This window comes from Meleagris gallopavo, chromosome 1, assembly GCF_905368555.1.
Source record: "Meleagris gallopavo chromosome 1, MGAL_WU_HG_1.1, whole genome shotgun sequence".
NCBI classification, from domain to species: Eukaryota; Metazoa; Chordata; class Aves; order Galliformes; family Phasianidae; genus Meleagris; species Meleagris gallopavo.
Window position 1 is genome coordinate 46399370 of NC_139404.1, and position 18601 is coordinate 46417970.

The window sequence follows — 18601 nt, forward strand, 5'->3', positions numbered from 1 at the left end:
CACTGGGTGGCAGATGCATGCCTCTACTTCTTCATCTGCCCAAAAGGATAAGCAATAATGCTGTGAAATAACCATGAATGCAGTTCTTTATCTAATAGTCTAAATTTACATTACAGTGAATGAGGAACTAATAAGGAAGGAACCTATTCCTGAATATCCTCTATAAACTGAGCCAAGAAGTGTGCTGTGCTGTCACTGCTCCCTTGGCCACAAGGTTCCTGACGCACCCCCAGCCATTGCCCAGGATGTACTCAGGAAAATGCTTACTGTAGAAGAGAATAAAGCAGCATTTGAGCATAAATTGTAACACCATCAATAACTATTTTTCCACAGGAGGTTCCCTACATCAACCAAATGCACCCTTCTGGGATTCAGTAAGGATCCCAGCAGGAAGCAAACTCACAAGACTTGCTATGTCTTGTACACAAAATGACAGCGAAATGCTTTAGAGACCTGGGCATACCTTTCTCACATTCTTCAAGACACCCTTCACCCTGGTTGGTGTTTTTCTATTTTCCATCCTCATTATCTCGTCCTCCACCATGCACTGCACATTTCTTTCACAAATAAGTTCCTTTTTTTACATTTCTTTCATCATTGTCATGCTGTGAGCATGATTAGAGTTTGTTTGCACTTCCTGTATTTAGCCAGGAGAGAACGCCAGGAGAAGGGCAATCTTGTACTTCAAGCTGCTGAATGTTGGCAAATAGCGTTCTGTATATGTCTCTGATACAACCTCTGTGAGATGCAGGGCACGATGCAAACTTCTCCAATATGACTGCTAACTTTGTGGTCCTCTTTTCTTCTCTATATCAAAATCACAGATGAAATTTTACAGAGATGCTGGGCTACATCAGAAATCAGCATGAGATATTCTGTGACTATTTACAGCAGTACATGAGACTAACTGCTCTGAAAGTACAAGGGCTGCTCTGAAAGTAATGCCCCTAATTTATTATGTTGACCCACAGCATCAGAGGCAGACTTCGGTGCTTTGGCATTTGAAATTGAACCTTCCCAGCAATATTCCATTATATTTTGTTGCCATGTGACAGATGGGTGCAGAGGGACAGGCTGACAGAATGGTGTCTGGCATGGAAGTGCACGAAGCAAAAATATGCCACACAGTTCCTGCATGAAAAAAAAAAATTGCATCCAATTGATACTTGCTGAATGTTTATTGAGACCAACAGTGGAAGTGAACACAATGAGGCAGTGGGTGGTGAGTTTCAGCAGTGTTGATGGCAACATGAAAGACAAGCCTCATTCCAAAGGACCATGCACAGCTGTCATGACATGAAATAGAAGATTATATCTAGATCAGTTCATCCATATGAATTGGGAGATTATGACCAGCGAACTGTGTACAGAGCTGAATATCAACCTCAACGCACTGGAAACAATGGTGGCAATATTGGAATATGACACGGTTTGCTACTGGTGGGACTCACAAATGCTCACACAAGAATAAAAAGAGCACCACATGCAAGTTCATGAGGACCAGCTGAACCAATACAAGGCTGAAGGTGACAATTTCTGGATCATATCAGTATCATTGACGTTATGCAGTGTCATCACTATGAGCCAGAATCAAAACAGCAGTCCATGGAGTAGCCACATTTGAATCCCCCATGGAAGAAAAAGTTCAAAACACATCCAAAACAAAATGATGTGTGTTGTCTTTTGGGATAGGAAAGGGGTGATCTTTCAGGATTTACTGGAGCTCAGACAAACCATTTCTGACTGTCCTGCCACACCCATTGTACAGTCCAGATTCTGCGCCTTCTGACATCCATCTTTTCAGGCTGATGAAAGATGGATGGTATGGCAACATTTTCCTAGCAACTGTGCCATTATAGAAGCTATGAAACAGTGGGTCATTTCTGCTGGAGCAAATTTTTACAAGTGTGCCACGCAAATTCTTGCTCATCACTAGTGAAAATGCACAACTAATGGTGGTGACTGTTGAAAAATAATGTTTTGTATCTGAAAATTTCCTCTATAAAACAGTGCTATTGTACTCCTTGTACCTGCTGTAGCATCTTTCTAAGCAACTGAAGTACAAGCTCCAGTAGTCCAGAGAATGAGAATCTTGACTTCTGCACCACTGCTCATCAGCCAAGCTGTACATAACAGTTTTTTTTTGTTTGGGATTCTGCAGTAAAAGTCTTTGTCTGAAATGTTTTTAATGTTTTAACAAATGTTTTGATCTCAAGCACAGTAATTTTTGAACCTAGAAATAAATTAATGGAACTGGAAGTCACTAAAAGGTCAACTGATTCAACAGCCATCTACTATTTGCAATAGTAAAATGTATTAACTTTAGACATACATAATTAATTCACGTGTCTGACGAAAAGTACATAAATGTTCCTGTTAATGCAGCTATGGCTGCTCAATGTGCAAATGCTACTGATATCTATCATAATAAGCATGTGAGAAATTAATCTAGGGCAGCAATTCCTTCCCTCTATTCAGTACTGGTGAAGTCACACCTGGTTTACTGTCTCTGGTACTGGGCTCCTGAGTACACAAGATTCCAGGGGAGCCATTGGATAGAGCCCAGTGGAGGGCCAAGAAAATTATGAAGGGACTGGAGCGTCTCTCCTATGATGAAAGGCTGAAAGAGCTAAAACTCTACAGCTTGGAGAAGAGAAAGCTGAGGGAGGGGAGGTGGTTAGGAGATCTTATAAGCATCTGGAAATACCCAAAAGAAGAGTGCAAAGAGGACAGAACCAAGCTCTTCCCAATGGTACTCAGTGCCAGGCCAAGAGATGACAGGCACAAACTGAAATGTAGGAGGTTTCATCTGAACTTCGGGAAACGTTTTACTGTCCAGGTGGTCTGAGCAGCAGAACAGGTTGCCAAGAGAGGCTGTGGAGTCTCTTTCCTTGTAGACATTCAAAACCTAACTGGATACAATCCCAGAGAAGCTGCTTTAGGTAGCTTTGCTTGAGCAGGGCATTGGAATATTCCATTCTAATATTCATGGAAGAGGACTAAATTGTCTTCCAAGTGAATTTTTACCTCTTAACATTAGGTGAAGCAAAGTGAACCTGACTTATAAGTGCTTAACTGACTTTGAACATGTACCTAATCCTCATGTATTGGACTATTTTCAAAGTTCATCCCAAATATCAACACCAAACACTTGGTACTGATCTGTACTGATACTTGGTATTGGTATTTGATATTAACTTATAATAATTGATTTGATATTACTTAACATCAAAGCAGTCTGAGTGCTTTGCTTGACCGAGGAAAAACAACTTATCATTTTGAAGGATAAAGCTCCAATGGGGAACTCAACCCAACAACCACAGTTTGCAACAACACTCTCTAATATAACTGCATTTATAGGGACGCCTTTTTATCCCACAGGCTTTGTAGATTTGACCTAAGGGGATATTCAAATATAGGCTATGCAAAAATGCATTAATTTGAGTCTCTTGACCCTTAAGCACATGAATAGTTCCAATCAAGTTAATGGGATTTCTCATGTTAATGGCAAGCTTATGTGTCTCCCTGAATCAAGGACTGAATGTTTATATACATATGACTCATTCTAAAATGTGACTCACTGAAAAAATCACATACCAGTTGAGAGATACAGATAATGAAAGATATAGGTGCCTGCAGAAAAATAAGATCAATATTTTCAGAAATATTAAATAGAAACAAAGGTTTAAGTATATTTACTTTGCATTTTAAAAAATGTACTTCAAAGACGTGCATTTTTTGCTTTAAAAGTCAAAGAAAAGAAAATATTGCTTGGAGAATCATAGAATCATAGAATTACTCAGGTTGGAAGGGACCTCAAGGATCATCAAGTCCAAACTGCAGCCTAACCATAGTACCCTAACTCTAACAACCCTCTGCTAAATCATGTCCCTGAGCACCACATCCAAACGGCTCTTAAACACATCCAGGGACGGTGACTCAACCACCTCCCTGGGGACCCTATTCCAATGTTTAACCACCCTTTCCTAACATCCAACCTAAACTTACCTTGGCGCAACTTGAGGCCATTTCCCCTCGTCTTGTCACCTGTCACCAGTGAGAGGAGACCAACCCCGCTCTCACTGTAAGCACCATTCAGGTACTGGAAGAGAGCAATAAGGTCTCCCCTCAGCTGCCTCTTCCCCAGACTAAACAGCCCCAGCTCCCTCAGCCTCTCCTCATACAGCTGATTTTCCAAGCCCTTCACTAGCCTCGTTGCCCTTCTCTGGACCTGCTCCAGTACCTCCACATCCTTTCTGTACTGAGGTGCCCAAAACTGAACACAGTACTCGAGGTGAGGCCTCACCAATGCCGAGTACAGGGGCAGGATGACTTCCCTAATCCTGCTCACCACACCATTCCTGATACAAGCCAAGATGCCATTGGCCTTCTTGGCCACCAGGGCACACTGCTAGCTAATGTTCAGCTGACACGTTCAGAACACCAAGATCCCTTTCCACCAGGCAGCTTTCCAGCCACACCTCCCCAAGCCTGTAGGATTGCCTGGAGTTGTTGTGACCAAAACGCAGGACCCGACGCTTGGCCCTATTGAAACTCATGCTGTTAACCTTGGCCCATCGATCCAGTCTGTCCAGGTCCCTCTGCAGTGCCCTTCTCCCCTCTGGAAGATCAACACTCCCTCCCAGCTTGGTGTCATCTGCTAACTTACTGAGAGTGCACTCAATTCCCTCATCAAGATCATCAATGAAGATGTTAAACAGAAGCGGCCCCAGTACTGAGCCTTGGTGGACAACGCTCGTGACCGGCTGCCAACTAGATCCAACTCCATTTACCACGACTCTTTGGGCCTAGCCATCCAGCCAGTGCTTCACCCAGTGAAACGTACACCCATTCAGACCATGGGCAGCCAGCTTCTCCAAACTACAGCGGCATCTCATAACCAACATCCCTGTACTATCTGAATGTTATCATATAATGTTTGAAAAACTGAGTGCAATGTAATTGCAAAGCAAATCAGCCATAAAACATGTATTTTTCCTTTTTAAAAGTTGTGAAAGAGAGGGTGGATAAGTGGGTGGCAGAATGATGAAACTTATAGAAAATATATTATTTGTCATGAAATAGACCAGAAGGAACAGAAATTAAAGTAGGGGAAAAATCAGGTGGTAACTGAGTAGGCAGAAGTCACCACTTTATTACTCCTCCAGTACACAGTTTTTTATCTCACATATATATTCTCAGTAAAAATGTGTTACTGAAAATGAAGTTATTATTGCATTAAGATGCTGTTGGCTTAATGAAGGATACAAGAGACAAAGCCATTCTAAAGGGATACTATAGACAGCACTCAGTCATGAGTACTGGTTATCAGTAGATAAACAAAAAGACCTTAAAGAGCACTTGCACAAGATCATCTCCAGATCCATCAGTAACAAACTGCAAGCAGTTTGTCACATTATCTAAAATATTAAATACAACACAAAAACAGTGCACTGAAATAAGTGACAATAGGATGAATCTCTTGACAGTAAAGTCAGTGTGTTATGGAAGTGAAAGGCCTAACTGCAGAAGATCAGTCAAAGAGTAAAATGTGCAAATGCTCAGATTTTTCTACAGATATTAGGGGAAGAAAAAAAAAAGAAAAAAGGATTAAACATACACACACTTCTCATAAGAGATGCTGAATTCTCAGTGAAGTGTGACCTACATGAGATCCAGCCAAATCCTCTCCCATTCCTGGTCTTTTTTCACTCAAATAGCATGTGTAAACAGAATTTAAAATCATCTTCAATAGAAAGGCAACTGTTTTGGTATGGATAGAAAAAAACACCAACTGTTGCTTCTTCCTGTCTTACATAATTAAAATAATGACTTCATTATCATGTCATTATCTCAAAAACAAAGACTACCAGAGGATTTAAGAGAGTTGTTGCTTTTCCTGTGCTAGCTCATCTGTACTGTTCTTTTTGTGTGTAGTAGAGTCAACATAGTATGTAGAGATCTACCCTAATACATGTACACCTTTAGTTCATTTTCCAGATATATTCCTGGGTAGCTTAAGAGCTAATACTTAATCCTTTCTTCAGCCAGATATCATGTAGTGTCTTAAAAGTTCTGTAAAATACAAATGAAGTCAGTAACGTGCCTTCACTTATAATTCCTTTGCAACACTACTTCTTATGAAGTAGCTACAGCTAAGGCAGTGATCAGGTAAAATTACTGAGATTCCTTAAAAGAAACACCATTATGGATAGAGCAAAGGGCAGAGAGGTAAATATGCTAACAGCTATGAGAAATCAACTATTAATAATTAAAAAAATATCTGCATAGGAACAAAAATTATTACATTTTTAATATGTGTTTTGTTTAAGGTTGACAGGCAGTGCTGAGGATGCTTCTTTGCAGACTGTAATAGTTTATATTCTAGAGATACCGAGCAGAGCACCAACATTAACAGAAATGATAACCAGCATTAAAAGAAACTGCTCAATCTCAAATAAATACTGAAGCAAATAAAACTGAAGAGCATCTTCTGAGATTTTCACGCATGGCACTAAACTGAGACATAATAAGTTTAGGAATGATAGACACCAAGAGAAAGGAAAATAGATGATCAAAAATGGCATTAATCATTACATCCCTTTGAAAAATTAGAGAAAGCAATGTAAAAACAAGTGTGTATATGGTCAAGTAACCCTGGACCCATATTCCTTGAGAACACAAACTCAACCAGGGTATGGTTGCTATAACCCAGACTGCCTCCACTCTTAACCTCTTCAATGATCCTCCCTGCACTGGTGACCACCAGGTCCATGCTTCAACTCTGGGTGGTCTGTCCAATACCTTGCACAGGAAGTTGTCCTCAACAGACTTCAGGAGTCTCCTGGATTGTTCGCAGGAGGTAATTTTGCCATCTGAAATATGGTAGAATATTTACCATTAAGATTGCTTGTATACTGCTCCCTCTTACTGAGAAAAAGCAAACAAAGGGAACTGAGAGTGCTGCTAAGAAAGTACCTACTTATTCAACTTCTAAAGAATGATAGAATATGATAAAGTGAAACCATACTTTTGCATTTATCTCCACTCCTTAATGGATCCTGTAAGAACTCACATAACTCTAATGGATTAATAGGCTCCATATTTTGTTTATGCCATCAGGACAAAAGTTCTCTTTATACCATTCTCCTCACAACAGAAACAGACGAAAGACATAGTCACACGGTACTCACTTTTCTCAAGCACCACCTATCAGATGCTAATCATCAGACTTTTTTATATATATATATATATATATATATATTACTAGCAATAGTTATGAGCTTAATTTTATTCTTATACTAACGGGGTAGACATGAAATCAATGTTGATTTCAGGTATCTATAAAAGGTATTTAAGAATTCTATCATATTTTTCCTACCATTTGTATCTTTTGTGTAGGTAGAACTAATGTTGCTATGTATTAAAACATACAAGCGTACCTGCGCTGATACCTCCTAACAAAACAGAGAGTGTTCTAGAAATGTTACAGAAGTATTTCTGTAACATGCAAAAAAAAAATTAATAATAATAATAATAAAATGCTAAAATGTTCTGAAGTTATTTACCTGTTGCTTAAGATCATAATTCAGAAATGAGTTCATTTGAAAGCTTGCTTTCTCCTTCTTTCCTTATTAGCTAACCTTTCCTTAGGGTAAACATCTACATATGACAGCAAAAAATAAATTTCCCATATATTCAGGCTCACACTTTTTACAAACCATCAAAACTACTTTTTCAAAGAGAATAAATATGTTTTTAGAAACTAAAAGCTAAATGTAATTAAATGCTAGAGATCTCTCTCACATTCTTTATCAATATCGTACATTGTTACAAATATTTTGCTTAAATGTGACAAACCAAATGGATCACTACAGGACGAGCATTTGTTTCTTGATTAAGTTGCTTCTACATCAAAGTCCAGTGCCTGTCATTGTGCACTTTGCCTAATCTCAAACTGTGATTCCAGAACATTCTTTCAGAACAATTTTCAAAGTTGAGCACCATGAGGACATCTCAGCTGCTGATCAGAACACCACTAATTGTCTATGTTTATGCAACTGACTTGAAGGATTCAGCTGCAAATCACAAGCACCCAATACTATTCTAGACGCTGCTTGGTAGCTGCAGAACCTTAATCACTGCTCCAGAAGTAATGATGGTGCCCATTTTAACCTAGGCAAAAGAAACCTTGTCTGTCTACGGAGAACTGAGATAATTAACGTTTATGCAGCTGAATCCTACCTTTGGAGATTCAGCATTCCTACTAGTAATACTATGATCAAATAAAAAGAAAATGAATTTTAAGAAAATCATGATGAAAATAACTTTTTGTTCTCTTGTGAGAGAGAAGTTTCAAAGGTCATTTCAGCTGGAATAACAGAGAAAAATCGGAGGAGAGAAAAAACCCATGGGAAATGCAATTAGGAGTCCACTACAGATCTTTTGGAGGTCTCTAGGGAAAGTCAAGGCTTGAAGGAACAATTGCTGATGATTGTTATGCTACTAACAGCAAAGTTCATCAGTCTTGTTGATGATTTGGTTTTTTAATATTATGACAGAGAGAGTTGAAGTTAATATCGCAAAATCACCTTTCTGGATGAAAATTTCATAATCTCTCTCACGTTCTTCGTAAGTAATCACAACTAAGATGATCCCCACCGAAGCTCAAAACTACAGCTTAAGAACACACACGATGTTGCACAGTACTGCATACTCACAGGACAGCAGACACGAGAGTATGGAAGAAAAGTGTTCTGCTATGTAAACTTGGCAACAATGTGCACAATGGCACAGGCAGCTCAGGAAAGGTAAGGAATGAAAATGGCACAAATAAGTAAGGCAAGAATGCTCACTTAAGCACTGAATAACACATACACAAAGATACCTAATTATCCACTACCTAATTATATATTTCATATTGATAAGATGGTCTCATGATCAGTTCCAATAGACTCTTCAGATTCTGTGTATTCCTGCTTAGATTGTAGATTTCTTTGGTATTTGGTTGAGTATAATGACAAACTATATATGTGCTCAGTATAATGTCTGTCAGTCTCTGAACTAAAATAGCCTTCATGAAAAAAAAGCACAAGGATCTGCTGTGGTTAATTTAATAAAACATAGCTGTCCAACAGGATTCTCAAGTAGATAAAATACTACAAGCCATTTGCTGAACATCCAAAATTTACATACAGCTTTATATCCGTGAAGACAAACAAGCTCTTTGATCAGAAAAGCTTAAGTTCTAATGATTTTATATGGAAAACAAACAAACAAACAAACAAACAAAGAATGCTACAGCCATATCTGAGATCCTTGTATAAAAGAGATTTAGCTAGGATGAAAGAGTCCACAACAGGGCAAGTGAGGTGGTTAGTAGCATGGCAAGATTTACATACAAAATAAACTTGCAAGTGTTAGGATTACTCATCCAGCACAAGGATAGCTTTAAGAAAAATCAAGCCTGCGTTATTGCAAGTTATGGAGAGTGTGCACCAACTATTTTTTCTTTACTACTCTGTCAGATTTTGCCATAGAAGAATAAATGCAAGCATGTATTCAGGAAATAAAATGCCAACAGATACAGCATGTTCTGTAAAATATAATCATACATTGGTTATCAAGGTAAACAATGTGGCAGATTGGACCAAAAGGATTAGACACATTTAGGATTCACCAATGCAAGCTAAACACCTAACAGCATTCAGAATGTTACATTTGCCTGTAAGCTGTTTTCCTGCAAGTATCTGATAGTCAAGGAATTTGCCCCACACACATAATTGGAGAGACAAACTAAATAGTCCAGAAAACCATTATAGCAGAAATGAAGTCGTGCTTTTTAATGCAGATCAGATGAACTGGTGGCTTGGGAAGCACCCTTCCCCCTTGTTATAGTCAACTCTATGTAGTTTAAATCATACTAAGCACTGTCATATTTCGGCATTTTACACTCTCAAATAAGTGCTGACTATCTCACAGGGTATGTCTGCGCAGCACACTGGAGGATTGTCTAGCAATACTTGTACCAGAAATCACAGCAGTAGGGAGCTGCAGGCTAATTTAGATGGCTGGGAAGCATGCCATCAGGCAGATTATTCTATGTAGAGTTCCACTCGGTTACAGTTAGGCTCCCTCCAACACAGAAATCTTTATGATGCTGTTCTAAAGCAAAGAGTAATTTACAGATAGAGAAAATAACCCTACAGTAGTTCTTTTAATAACTGCAGAACATAGTTTAGGAAAAAATACCAAAGAATTGTTTGAACTTCCCTGTGCTGGGTAAACTGCTTAAAAAAGAACGGGCAAAAATTTGCATGAAGTCAATGTGTTTTTCTCTTCTTTGTAACATCTATCTCCTGTTTACATAGAATTGCAAAGCCATTTTGGAAAATACTTCATAACATGGTATCATACTTGAAAACAAACCGTAGATGATTGGTGTGGATGTAAGATTATAAATGTCTAATGAAATAAATCACAGTAAAAACAGTTCTTCTCAGTGGGAAATACCACCATATGCATTAGGAACTAGGACTAACAGATGGTTTTGTGTTGGGTGGTAGCTTTTAAAAACAATTTATAAAATTATATAACCTTATCTTCAGAGAGTGGGTAGACTTTTGTAACAAGGGAATCTTAAAATGTAGAGTTTATATTTCCTGCAAGACATAAGTAGAGGGCCTTTATGTCCAATTGAAATAATAGCTAGAATTAGCCTGTAAAAAGAAGTTTGTAACTGAACTAGAGGTAAGAGCCAAGGATTGACCATTCAAAATTCTTGCAATGTCGTAATTCAGCAATATAATAATTATCTATGATATAAAAGGGGAATTAAATAGAGTGAAAGTATTCCAAACATTGGCTCTCGGTATGATTCCCTTTTTCTAACCTCATACATACAAACGACAAAAATAAATATCACTAAGGTGTGTTATCTATTTTTTCCTATGTTATATAATTTAAAATATACCTGATTCTTACAATGGACTCTCAACAAATCAGCCCTGATTATTTTACTATTCAGTAATAAAAAAGCTGAGCTAATCGTTCTTGAATGCATTTTTAATATATCCACATCAGTCAGACATTATACATACTTATTGCTCATTTTCCTCATGTGGAATTTTGTCTCACTCTCCCTGTAATGCCTCTGGGCAATTTATAATACAATCAAAGGATTCCACTTTTGATCTAAGAGAGTAATTATTTTATTCCAGAATATTTGATCGCTCTTTTCCACTATAATATTTCAAACTAGACAATATTTGTTTAAAAGTTGCATTAAAAAAAAATAAATCAATATTATCAAATGCTTGAATAATGTAAATTGTTTTTCTCATTATCTTCAACAAATTCCAGTGATTATTACTTTGCAAAATAAAAAAATATTCCAATTTTTGGGACATGTGCTTCTTAGAAGAATTATTTTTCTTTGCATTACATAAAATTTATAACTGACCACACAAATTTTATTCACCTCTTGTATATTAATTTCTAACAATCTTCTTCCATAACACACAATTCTATCATTTCAAATATCCCAAACATTCAAAAATAAATCATATTGCCTCTATATACATTCACCTTGATTTTCTGACATGAGAATTAAAAGTAAATCTTTCCTTTGAATACATACCATCACTGTTTTCAACAATGTTAATATGACATGTTTTAAAAGATATTTTTCTCATTCTCTCATAAAGTACGTAAGTATTAAATGCCCCTTTTAAATGACAGAATTAAGGAAAAATTGACAGTTATATTGTGATGAAATCCAAATCTTTTTTCTTGAAACTACAGAACCTTTCTCCATGCTTCAATTTATATTACTTCTGCAAGCCTTTGTTATCTATTATATAACCACGTGAAATGTAACCAGATATACTGCTACCTCTTCTGAGAAATCTCTCTGTAGTGTATCCCAATAATCCTATATGACTTTCAGTTTTATTCTGAAAGCAAAAAAATGAGGGCATCTCATACCACAAGTTTCTCAGTATTTATTCCAGTTTATTAAGAAGAACACTAGAAAAACACTTTCTGGAACTATACGTCCTTTAATCTAAACTCACAATCTGAAGACAGCAAGATACTGCATTTGCAGTTGGAAATCTATAATGTAGATTATGTATTCTACTTCTGAACATGATAGCATAACTGTAAAAGCAAACATTGCAAGTAAATACCATCTACCCAAGATTGAAATGACTGAAGAAAATATTTTCATTTGGAGTTTCATTTTTATTAAGTGTATCTAGCAGAATTTTATTATTTAAGTTTAATTTTAGTTTCAAATTTTTTTTCTCAACTCCAAATGTGAAAAATATTTGTTTATTCTCACACTGTAAAGAACACACCACCTTCCAAATGCATTCTTAATTGAGAATTAGAAATATGCAATAACCTTCTGAACAGAGAACAAGATAAACGTCTTCTAAGAGTCAATTTTTAAGAATGTTCATTAAATTAGCACACCTAATTTATGAAAGGAAAAGACTGAGATGTATTGTATCTATTACATACATCTTCCATATAGAAGTATACATATATATACACTTACAGACATAGGATAGTGTAAACGGTCTTAATATTCTGTTTTTTGTTTTGCAAAAACAAATAAAAAGTAGCATTCAATAGAAACCTTTCTTATGTGGACACACACACACAAGCCATTCTCTCTCCTTTCTGAATGTTTTTAAATTAAGAAACACCGGAAAGTACACTGCAATAAATATGGCATATTTCTGTTTTTAGTAATACACTTAGAACAATATGTTCTCACACAAATACTTACACCTCAAACTCGACAAGGAATGGGTAGCTGAGGAATTTAAATTAAAACAATTTACCAGCAGGAGCTCTGTAACGTTCCTCCCAACATACACTTAAACATTCTAGTGTTTGTTTTCCTGGCACTTTATTCTTGCAGATCTTTTGTTTGCAAGCTATACCCATTTACATTTTCTTACTTGCTTTTGAATTCACACAGATCCTTTGAATAGACACTTGACATGTAACCCCTATGTAATAAAGCATCTCTAAATTTAGCCCTGAGATTTTAGTTTGTGCCTTAAATGTATACCATGATGTTTGATAATTTTCCACTTACAAGAATTACAGATGCTTAAAAGTAATTTAAACTATAAACTGTCTTAAAAATGCACGATTTTAAGAAAGCAAAGAAAAAAAGTTGAAACTCTTGTGTAACATGGCTGCTTTTGTTCTTGAAATTACTGAGCCAGACTGCCATCTATTGGAAAATAAACACTTCTAAAGTTATATTTTTTTAAAACTGAAAGTACTATATGCTACTCTAAAACTAATTTGCAAGCAATCATAATTAAGACAGCTTAATTTTAAAATTATATGAAATATTTTACATGAGAGCACATCATACATGTGTTGAAACAAAGCCAAATTTGCAATATCAAGCACAGAAAATAATGAATTTTCTGGCGTGGCTTTAACTTTCTTTAGTTCATTATTTGTAATGAGCTCTTAAGTAAATCATCAAGTTAACATATTCACACCTGACTTTGTGCTACTCATCAAACAAGTGTTCAAAGTATTTACCTTCTGTTCTCATTCAGGAAGCTAACAGTCCACACACTGTTCTAGAATCCTAAATTTTATCCAGTTTCCTTTCCAACTTCTGGAGTGGAATTTTGTTCCTATTTAAATTTATGTCATGGTATTTAGTATTCTCCTTACTTTCACTTCCTGCTCCATTATATTCTTCCTCCCAAAGGTTCAATTAATCTAATTTGCAAGATTCTGCCCTTCAATTTTTCTATTCAATTTTTCTATTCAATTTTCCTATGACCTGGGGAAAGTTAAGTCAACAGAAAGGAAACTAAACCATTCTTTTTTCCTCTAGGAAGCTCCTTTTCAGTTTCACTTGACCTGAGAGATGTGCAAATTCTACTTTAAGATTCTGTAAAAACATTAACCTCTCGTACTGTTAAATGCCTTATGTCACAAGTCAGACATCAGGTCAACAGAGGCATATAAAGTAATAAAACATGTATGTTTTCCATGCAAAATTTGTTGAAAAGGTTGTCCTGAAGACTTAAGTCCTCTAGTCCAAACATACCAGAAAAACTTGCTGAGTGGCTAGATGATTAATTGTCGAACTACTCAGCAAACAGACAACTGGATTTAATTCTGTTCTTAACCTAAAAAAGTCCTAACCCACAACTTCTTCAAAAGAAAATGTAGCATTCTGTAGATGCTGTATCACTGAGCAAGAAACAATGCAAAACATCTAAGGTCAAAAAAGGAATAGAATTTACTAGTGGACAAGAAGTCACAAGCCACTCAGGACCGCATCGGTATTTTTCCAGTGGCTGTAAAATACACAAAGAATCCTGGAGGGAATCATATGGGAGACTACAAATGTGATGTTAAAACTCACTCTTATGCCATAGAGAGAAATGAACTGCACTTTTCACTTTCCAGATGAAACTTTTTATAGTCTAGTTACCGCATTAAAAAGCGGACTGCATCACTACTACTATTATGCAAAACAAAGACTTTTGCTCTTTGAAATATCAGAGGTCAACACTGATTCAGGACAGAATTCCAAGCTGTGAATACTAAATAGACAAACATTCCTTTCTTAAGTTCTGTATCAATCTAAATCTTCAGTCCCAAAGAAGATTTAGCCCTCTTCAAAATTATCAGCTGTTTATAAAAGCTAACAAATGCACTCTGCTTCCAGATGCTTTCTCCTTACTGTGTCCATGATAGGGTAGTCTCAGGAGGTGCTTCCTTGATCCAACTGATCAGATCTTGACCCACAATCCCTCCTATTTCTCTGAAAAATAGCATGATGGAAAGACAGGAAGAAAAACGTCTCCTAGCAGCCAGTTCCTTTGAAGAATCTCCCAAAGGTCACAAAGTCTCATGGCTTGGATTTTGCAGAGGTTCAGAATAGAATACTGGACTATAGCAGTTCAAAAGTATGCATCAGTCATCATCTTTAGAACCAACATTTGTCCAGGAAATATCACCTAAAATATTACCAGTGGAGATCTGACTTCTGCACTTGCTCAGAGCTAACATTGCCACAATCAACAACACCTCAGGGGAAGAGAGGGGAAGAGTTGCTGATTGCAATCTGAAGCAAGTGCTCATTTGCAGAGGTTCACCTGGTGCAATTCTTACACCTGTGCTGGAACTGGTAAAGAGAAGAACAACACACACAGTCCTGCAGGCAGGAGGAGTCTGTGCTCCTCCAGTGCTACTGTGCTGTGACTACTTCCAAAGAATGCTGGAGTATGCAGCAGCAAGTTAAATAGATACAGACATAGAGCCATGGAATGGTTTGGGTTGGAAGGAACCATTAAGATCATCTACTTCCAGCTCCCATGCTATAGGCAGAGATACCTCCCTCTAGACCAAGTTGCTCAAAGCCCCATCCAGCCTGGCCTTGAATGCTTCCAGGGAAGGGGCATTCACAACCTCCCTCGGCAGTCTGTTCCAGTGTGTCACCACCCTCACAGTAAAGAATTTCTTCCTATTATCTAGTTTAAATCTATCTCTTCTGGTTTAAAGCCATTTCCTCTTGGCCTGTCACTACATGCCCTTATAAAAAGTCTGCTTCCAGATTTCCTGTAAGCCCCCTTCATGTACTAGAAGGCTGCTATAACGGTCTGCCAGAGCCTTCTCTTCCCCAGGTTGAAGAACCCAAGCTCTGACAGCCTGCGCCTGCAGGGGAAGTGCTCCAGCTCTCTGATCATCTTTGTGGGACGTCTCTGGACTTGGTCCAACAACTCAATGTCCTTTTTGTGTTGGGGCCACAGAAGTGACACAGAACTCTAGATGGGATCTCATGAGAGCAGAGTAGAGGAGCAGAATTACCTCCCTCGACCTGCTGGTCAGGTTTGTCTTGATGCAACTTAGCGTATGGTTGGTATTCTGGGCTGCAAGTGCACATGCCAGCTCATGTTGAGTCTTTCATCAACCGACATTCCTAAATCCTTCTCCTGTAGTCCCAAATCTTTCTTCTACACCTCCAAATACTTCTCCTGCACCCCCAAATCCTTTTCCTAGTAGAGATAATAGAGGAGAACTCCTCCCAGAGGTTCAAATAATCCAATTTGCAAGATCCTGCCCTTCAATTTCCCTATTCAATTTTCCTATGTTCTCTCTATTATCTCTTATTATAGAGATAATAGAGGATAACCCACTTACTCTCTAGATTATTTACAGAAGCTTCCCAGCAAGAAGAAAACTCAAGACAGAAAAAAAGTTGTAAGAATCTCTCTCATATTTATCCCAAAATCCATTTCTGCCTCTGTATCCATGTTTCTTTCTGCCTATTTCTTCCTCTCTGTATATTCATGATCTTATACATAAATAGTCATGTAGGTTTCTTCAGTCATCATCATTCACTCTTCTAACACCTTGTTTCTGCCTGGATGGCTCCTTACTGAGCCTATGGGTCTTAATCTAAAAAGCAGCACTTCCCCCAAAATAAAAGACCATATTTCAAAACTGAGAATTTTGGCTACAAAGAAGACAGACAGAAACTGAACGGACTTAGTAACAGTAAAATACTTTTTTATAATGAAGATCTTTTTAGATGAAACAGCAAAATCTTACATCACAATACATTTCCATGCATAGGCCTGTGCAGTTGGGTCCACTCAAAGGAAAAACATGCTCTGCTAAGAATGGTGACTTGATGATAAAAGTGTGTATCATCACCTTGATTCTAGTTTTCATTGAAAGAAAAACCTGTTGCACTAGTGGGAAAGAGTGATGACATACTTTAGTCGGTTCCCATTTTCAAATATTTGCTTTCACGTTGGGTTGAATAAATAATCACATGAAATGTCAGCAAATGTATTTGTCTAATTTACCTGCTATAGATAAATTACAGATTTACTGGTTGAATATTCACATTCTATTTCATTTAGGTGTGTAAAAATTTCAGTTTGAATAGACAGAATTATATGAGTTACAATTTCTGCAAAACAGCAACAGAGCAGACTTAAATAGCAGTTAGCATCTAAATACAGAGGGACACTTGAAAGACATATAGAAATGCTTAAATGACTCCAGTACCTTGTTTAGACTGACTTCAATATGGATTATGTATCTAATTGCTCAAACATAAAAGGGCTTTAGAAAAGTAGCTACTGCATTTTGGGGCAGCTAATCATTCCTGTAAACCTAATTCTGTCTCCATATATGGTAAGGAATTCTCTAGCACGTAAAATGTCTTAACTTGTTATGCTTCTCACCACATATTAGAGCATAATCGTTCTTATTTTATGAAGAAAGAAAATGAAATTTAGCATTTAACATTTTACTTCTGTTGTGTGTATTACTTCATGAGCAATCCTATTTATTTTACTTAGTGAGGAAAAGAATTAAATTAAAAGGAAAAAAAATAATAAAAGTGCTTTTTTACCCTGTAATGAAAAAAAAAAAGAATCCTACAGCACTTTATTTACAGGAATAATATTAATGAAGTTATATTTTCAACTGTAGGTAGAAATCACTGAAGTGCCACAACCACAACAATTTTCAGTATTAGATAATCTTTCATATCATTAACTGCTAGGAAAGCTATATGGTAATAAAATTTGTAGGAATTGTAACTGAAGATGTTTAGCTTCTTATTTGAGGGGTAATTCTAATCAAATTCTGCAAGCATTTAGTCTCAGATATAGTTCAGAGTATTATCAATTTCAGTGCATTTCTCAAAAACTCCCTCTTTGCACTCCCTAAACTCAAAAGTAAATTTAGCCTGAACTTTTGATCACATTTATAGTGATAGCCATCAAAAGCTTTTCTTAGTTCTAGGAGGCAATATCTTTATAAAATTAGAGGAACACTAAATTCTAAGTCTGTAATGAGTGCATCCTCTTTTTTTACTGTCATATTATTAGACATATCACACTCTTGCACTATTTCTTTCTTGAATGTGATGTAAATAAAGCAAATATGGAATCCTAAATCATCTAGGTTGGAAAAAACCTTCGAGATCATCAAGTCCAACCATCAGCATGACCTAGCAAAGTCCCATTCCTAAACCAAGTCCTTTAGTGCCACATCCACACTTCTCTTAAATACTTCAGGGAAGGAGATGGCACCAATTAACTGGGCAGCTCATCCCAATGCTAAACCACCCTCTCCATGAAGAAATTTATCCTAATACCCAAACTAAGCCCACTCTGGCACTACTTAAGATCATTATGTCTTTCACTTTTTTTTCTAGAAGACCCCCAGAAGGAGATCAAACTGATTGCAGATGTTGTCCTGATGGCCCTAGACGGCGGGATAAAGCTATAATTGGGCAGCAATTCCCTTGAATTTGGATCCATTGGTACAAAATAGAACAACTATTACTGAATATATTTTCTTTGTATCTCATCTTACTTACTACATTAAGCTTGGTTTGGATTCCACTGGTCATAAGTTCTTCCTCTGATATTTTACTAAAATTGTCCAGAAAATGGTCTGATATTGTATGAGACAGATCTTCAAAAGAGTATTCCTTTTCTTGGCACAATTTGATTTCATCTAAGAGCTTTGATAATTCTCCAGTCACAGCTTCACCTTTAAAAACAGACACACCGTTAGTCAA

General features: G+C 37.0%; 1 protein-coding gene across 5 annotated transcripts in view; it reads right to left on the minus strand.

Annotated features, from left to right (window-relative positions):
• Window positions 1-18601, minus strand: part of ANKS1B (ankyrin repeat and sterile alpha motif domain containing 1B) — a 407202-nt gene that overhangs the window by 314627 nt on the left and 73974 nt on the right. For all 5 annotated transcript variants that reach the window (XM_085223686.1, XM_085223680.1, XM_085223692.1 and 2 more), the window contains exon 8: window positions 18398-18573. In XM_085223686.1, the coding sequence (XP_085079812.1) occupies window positions 18398-18573 (176 nt within the window). The remainder of the gene's footprint in view (window positions 1-18397; window positions 18574-18601) is intronic.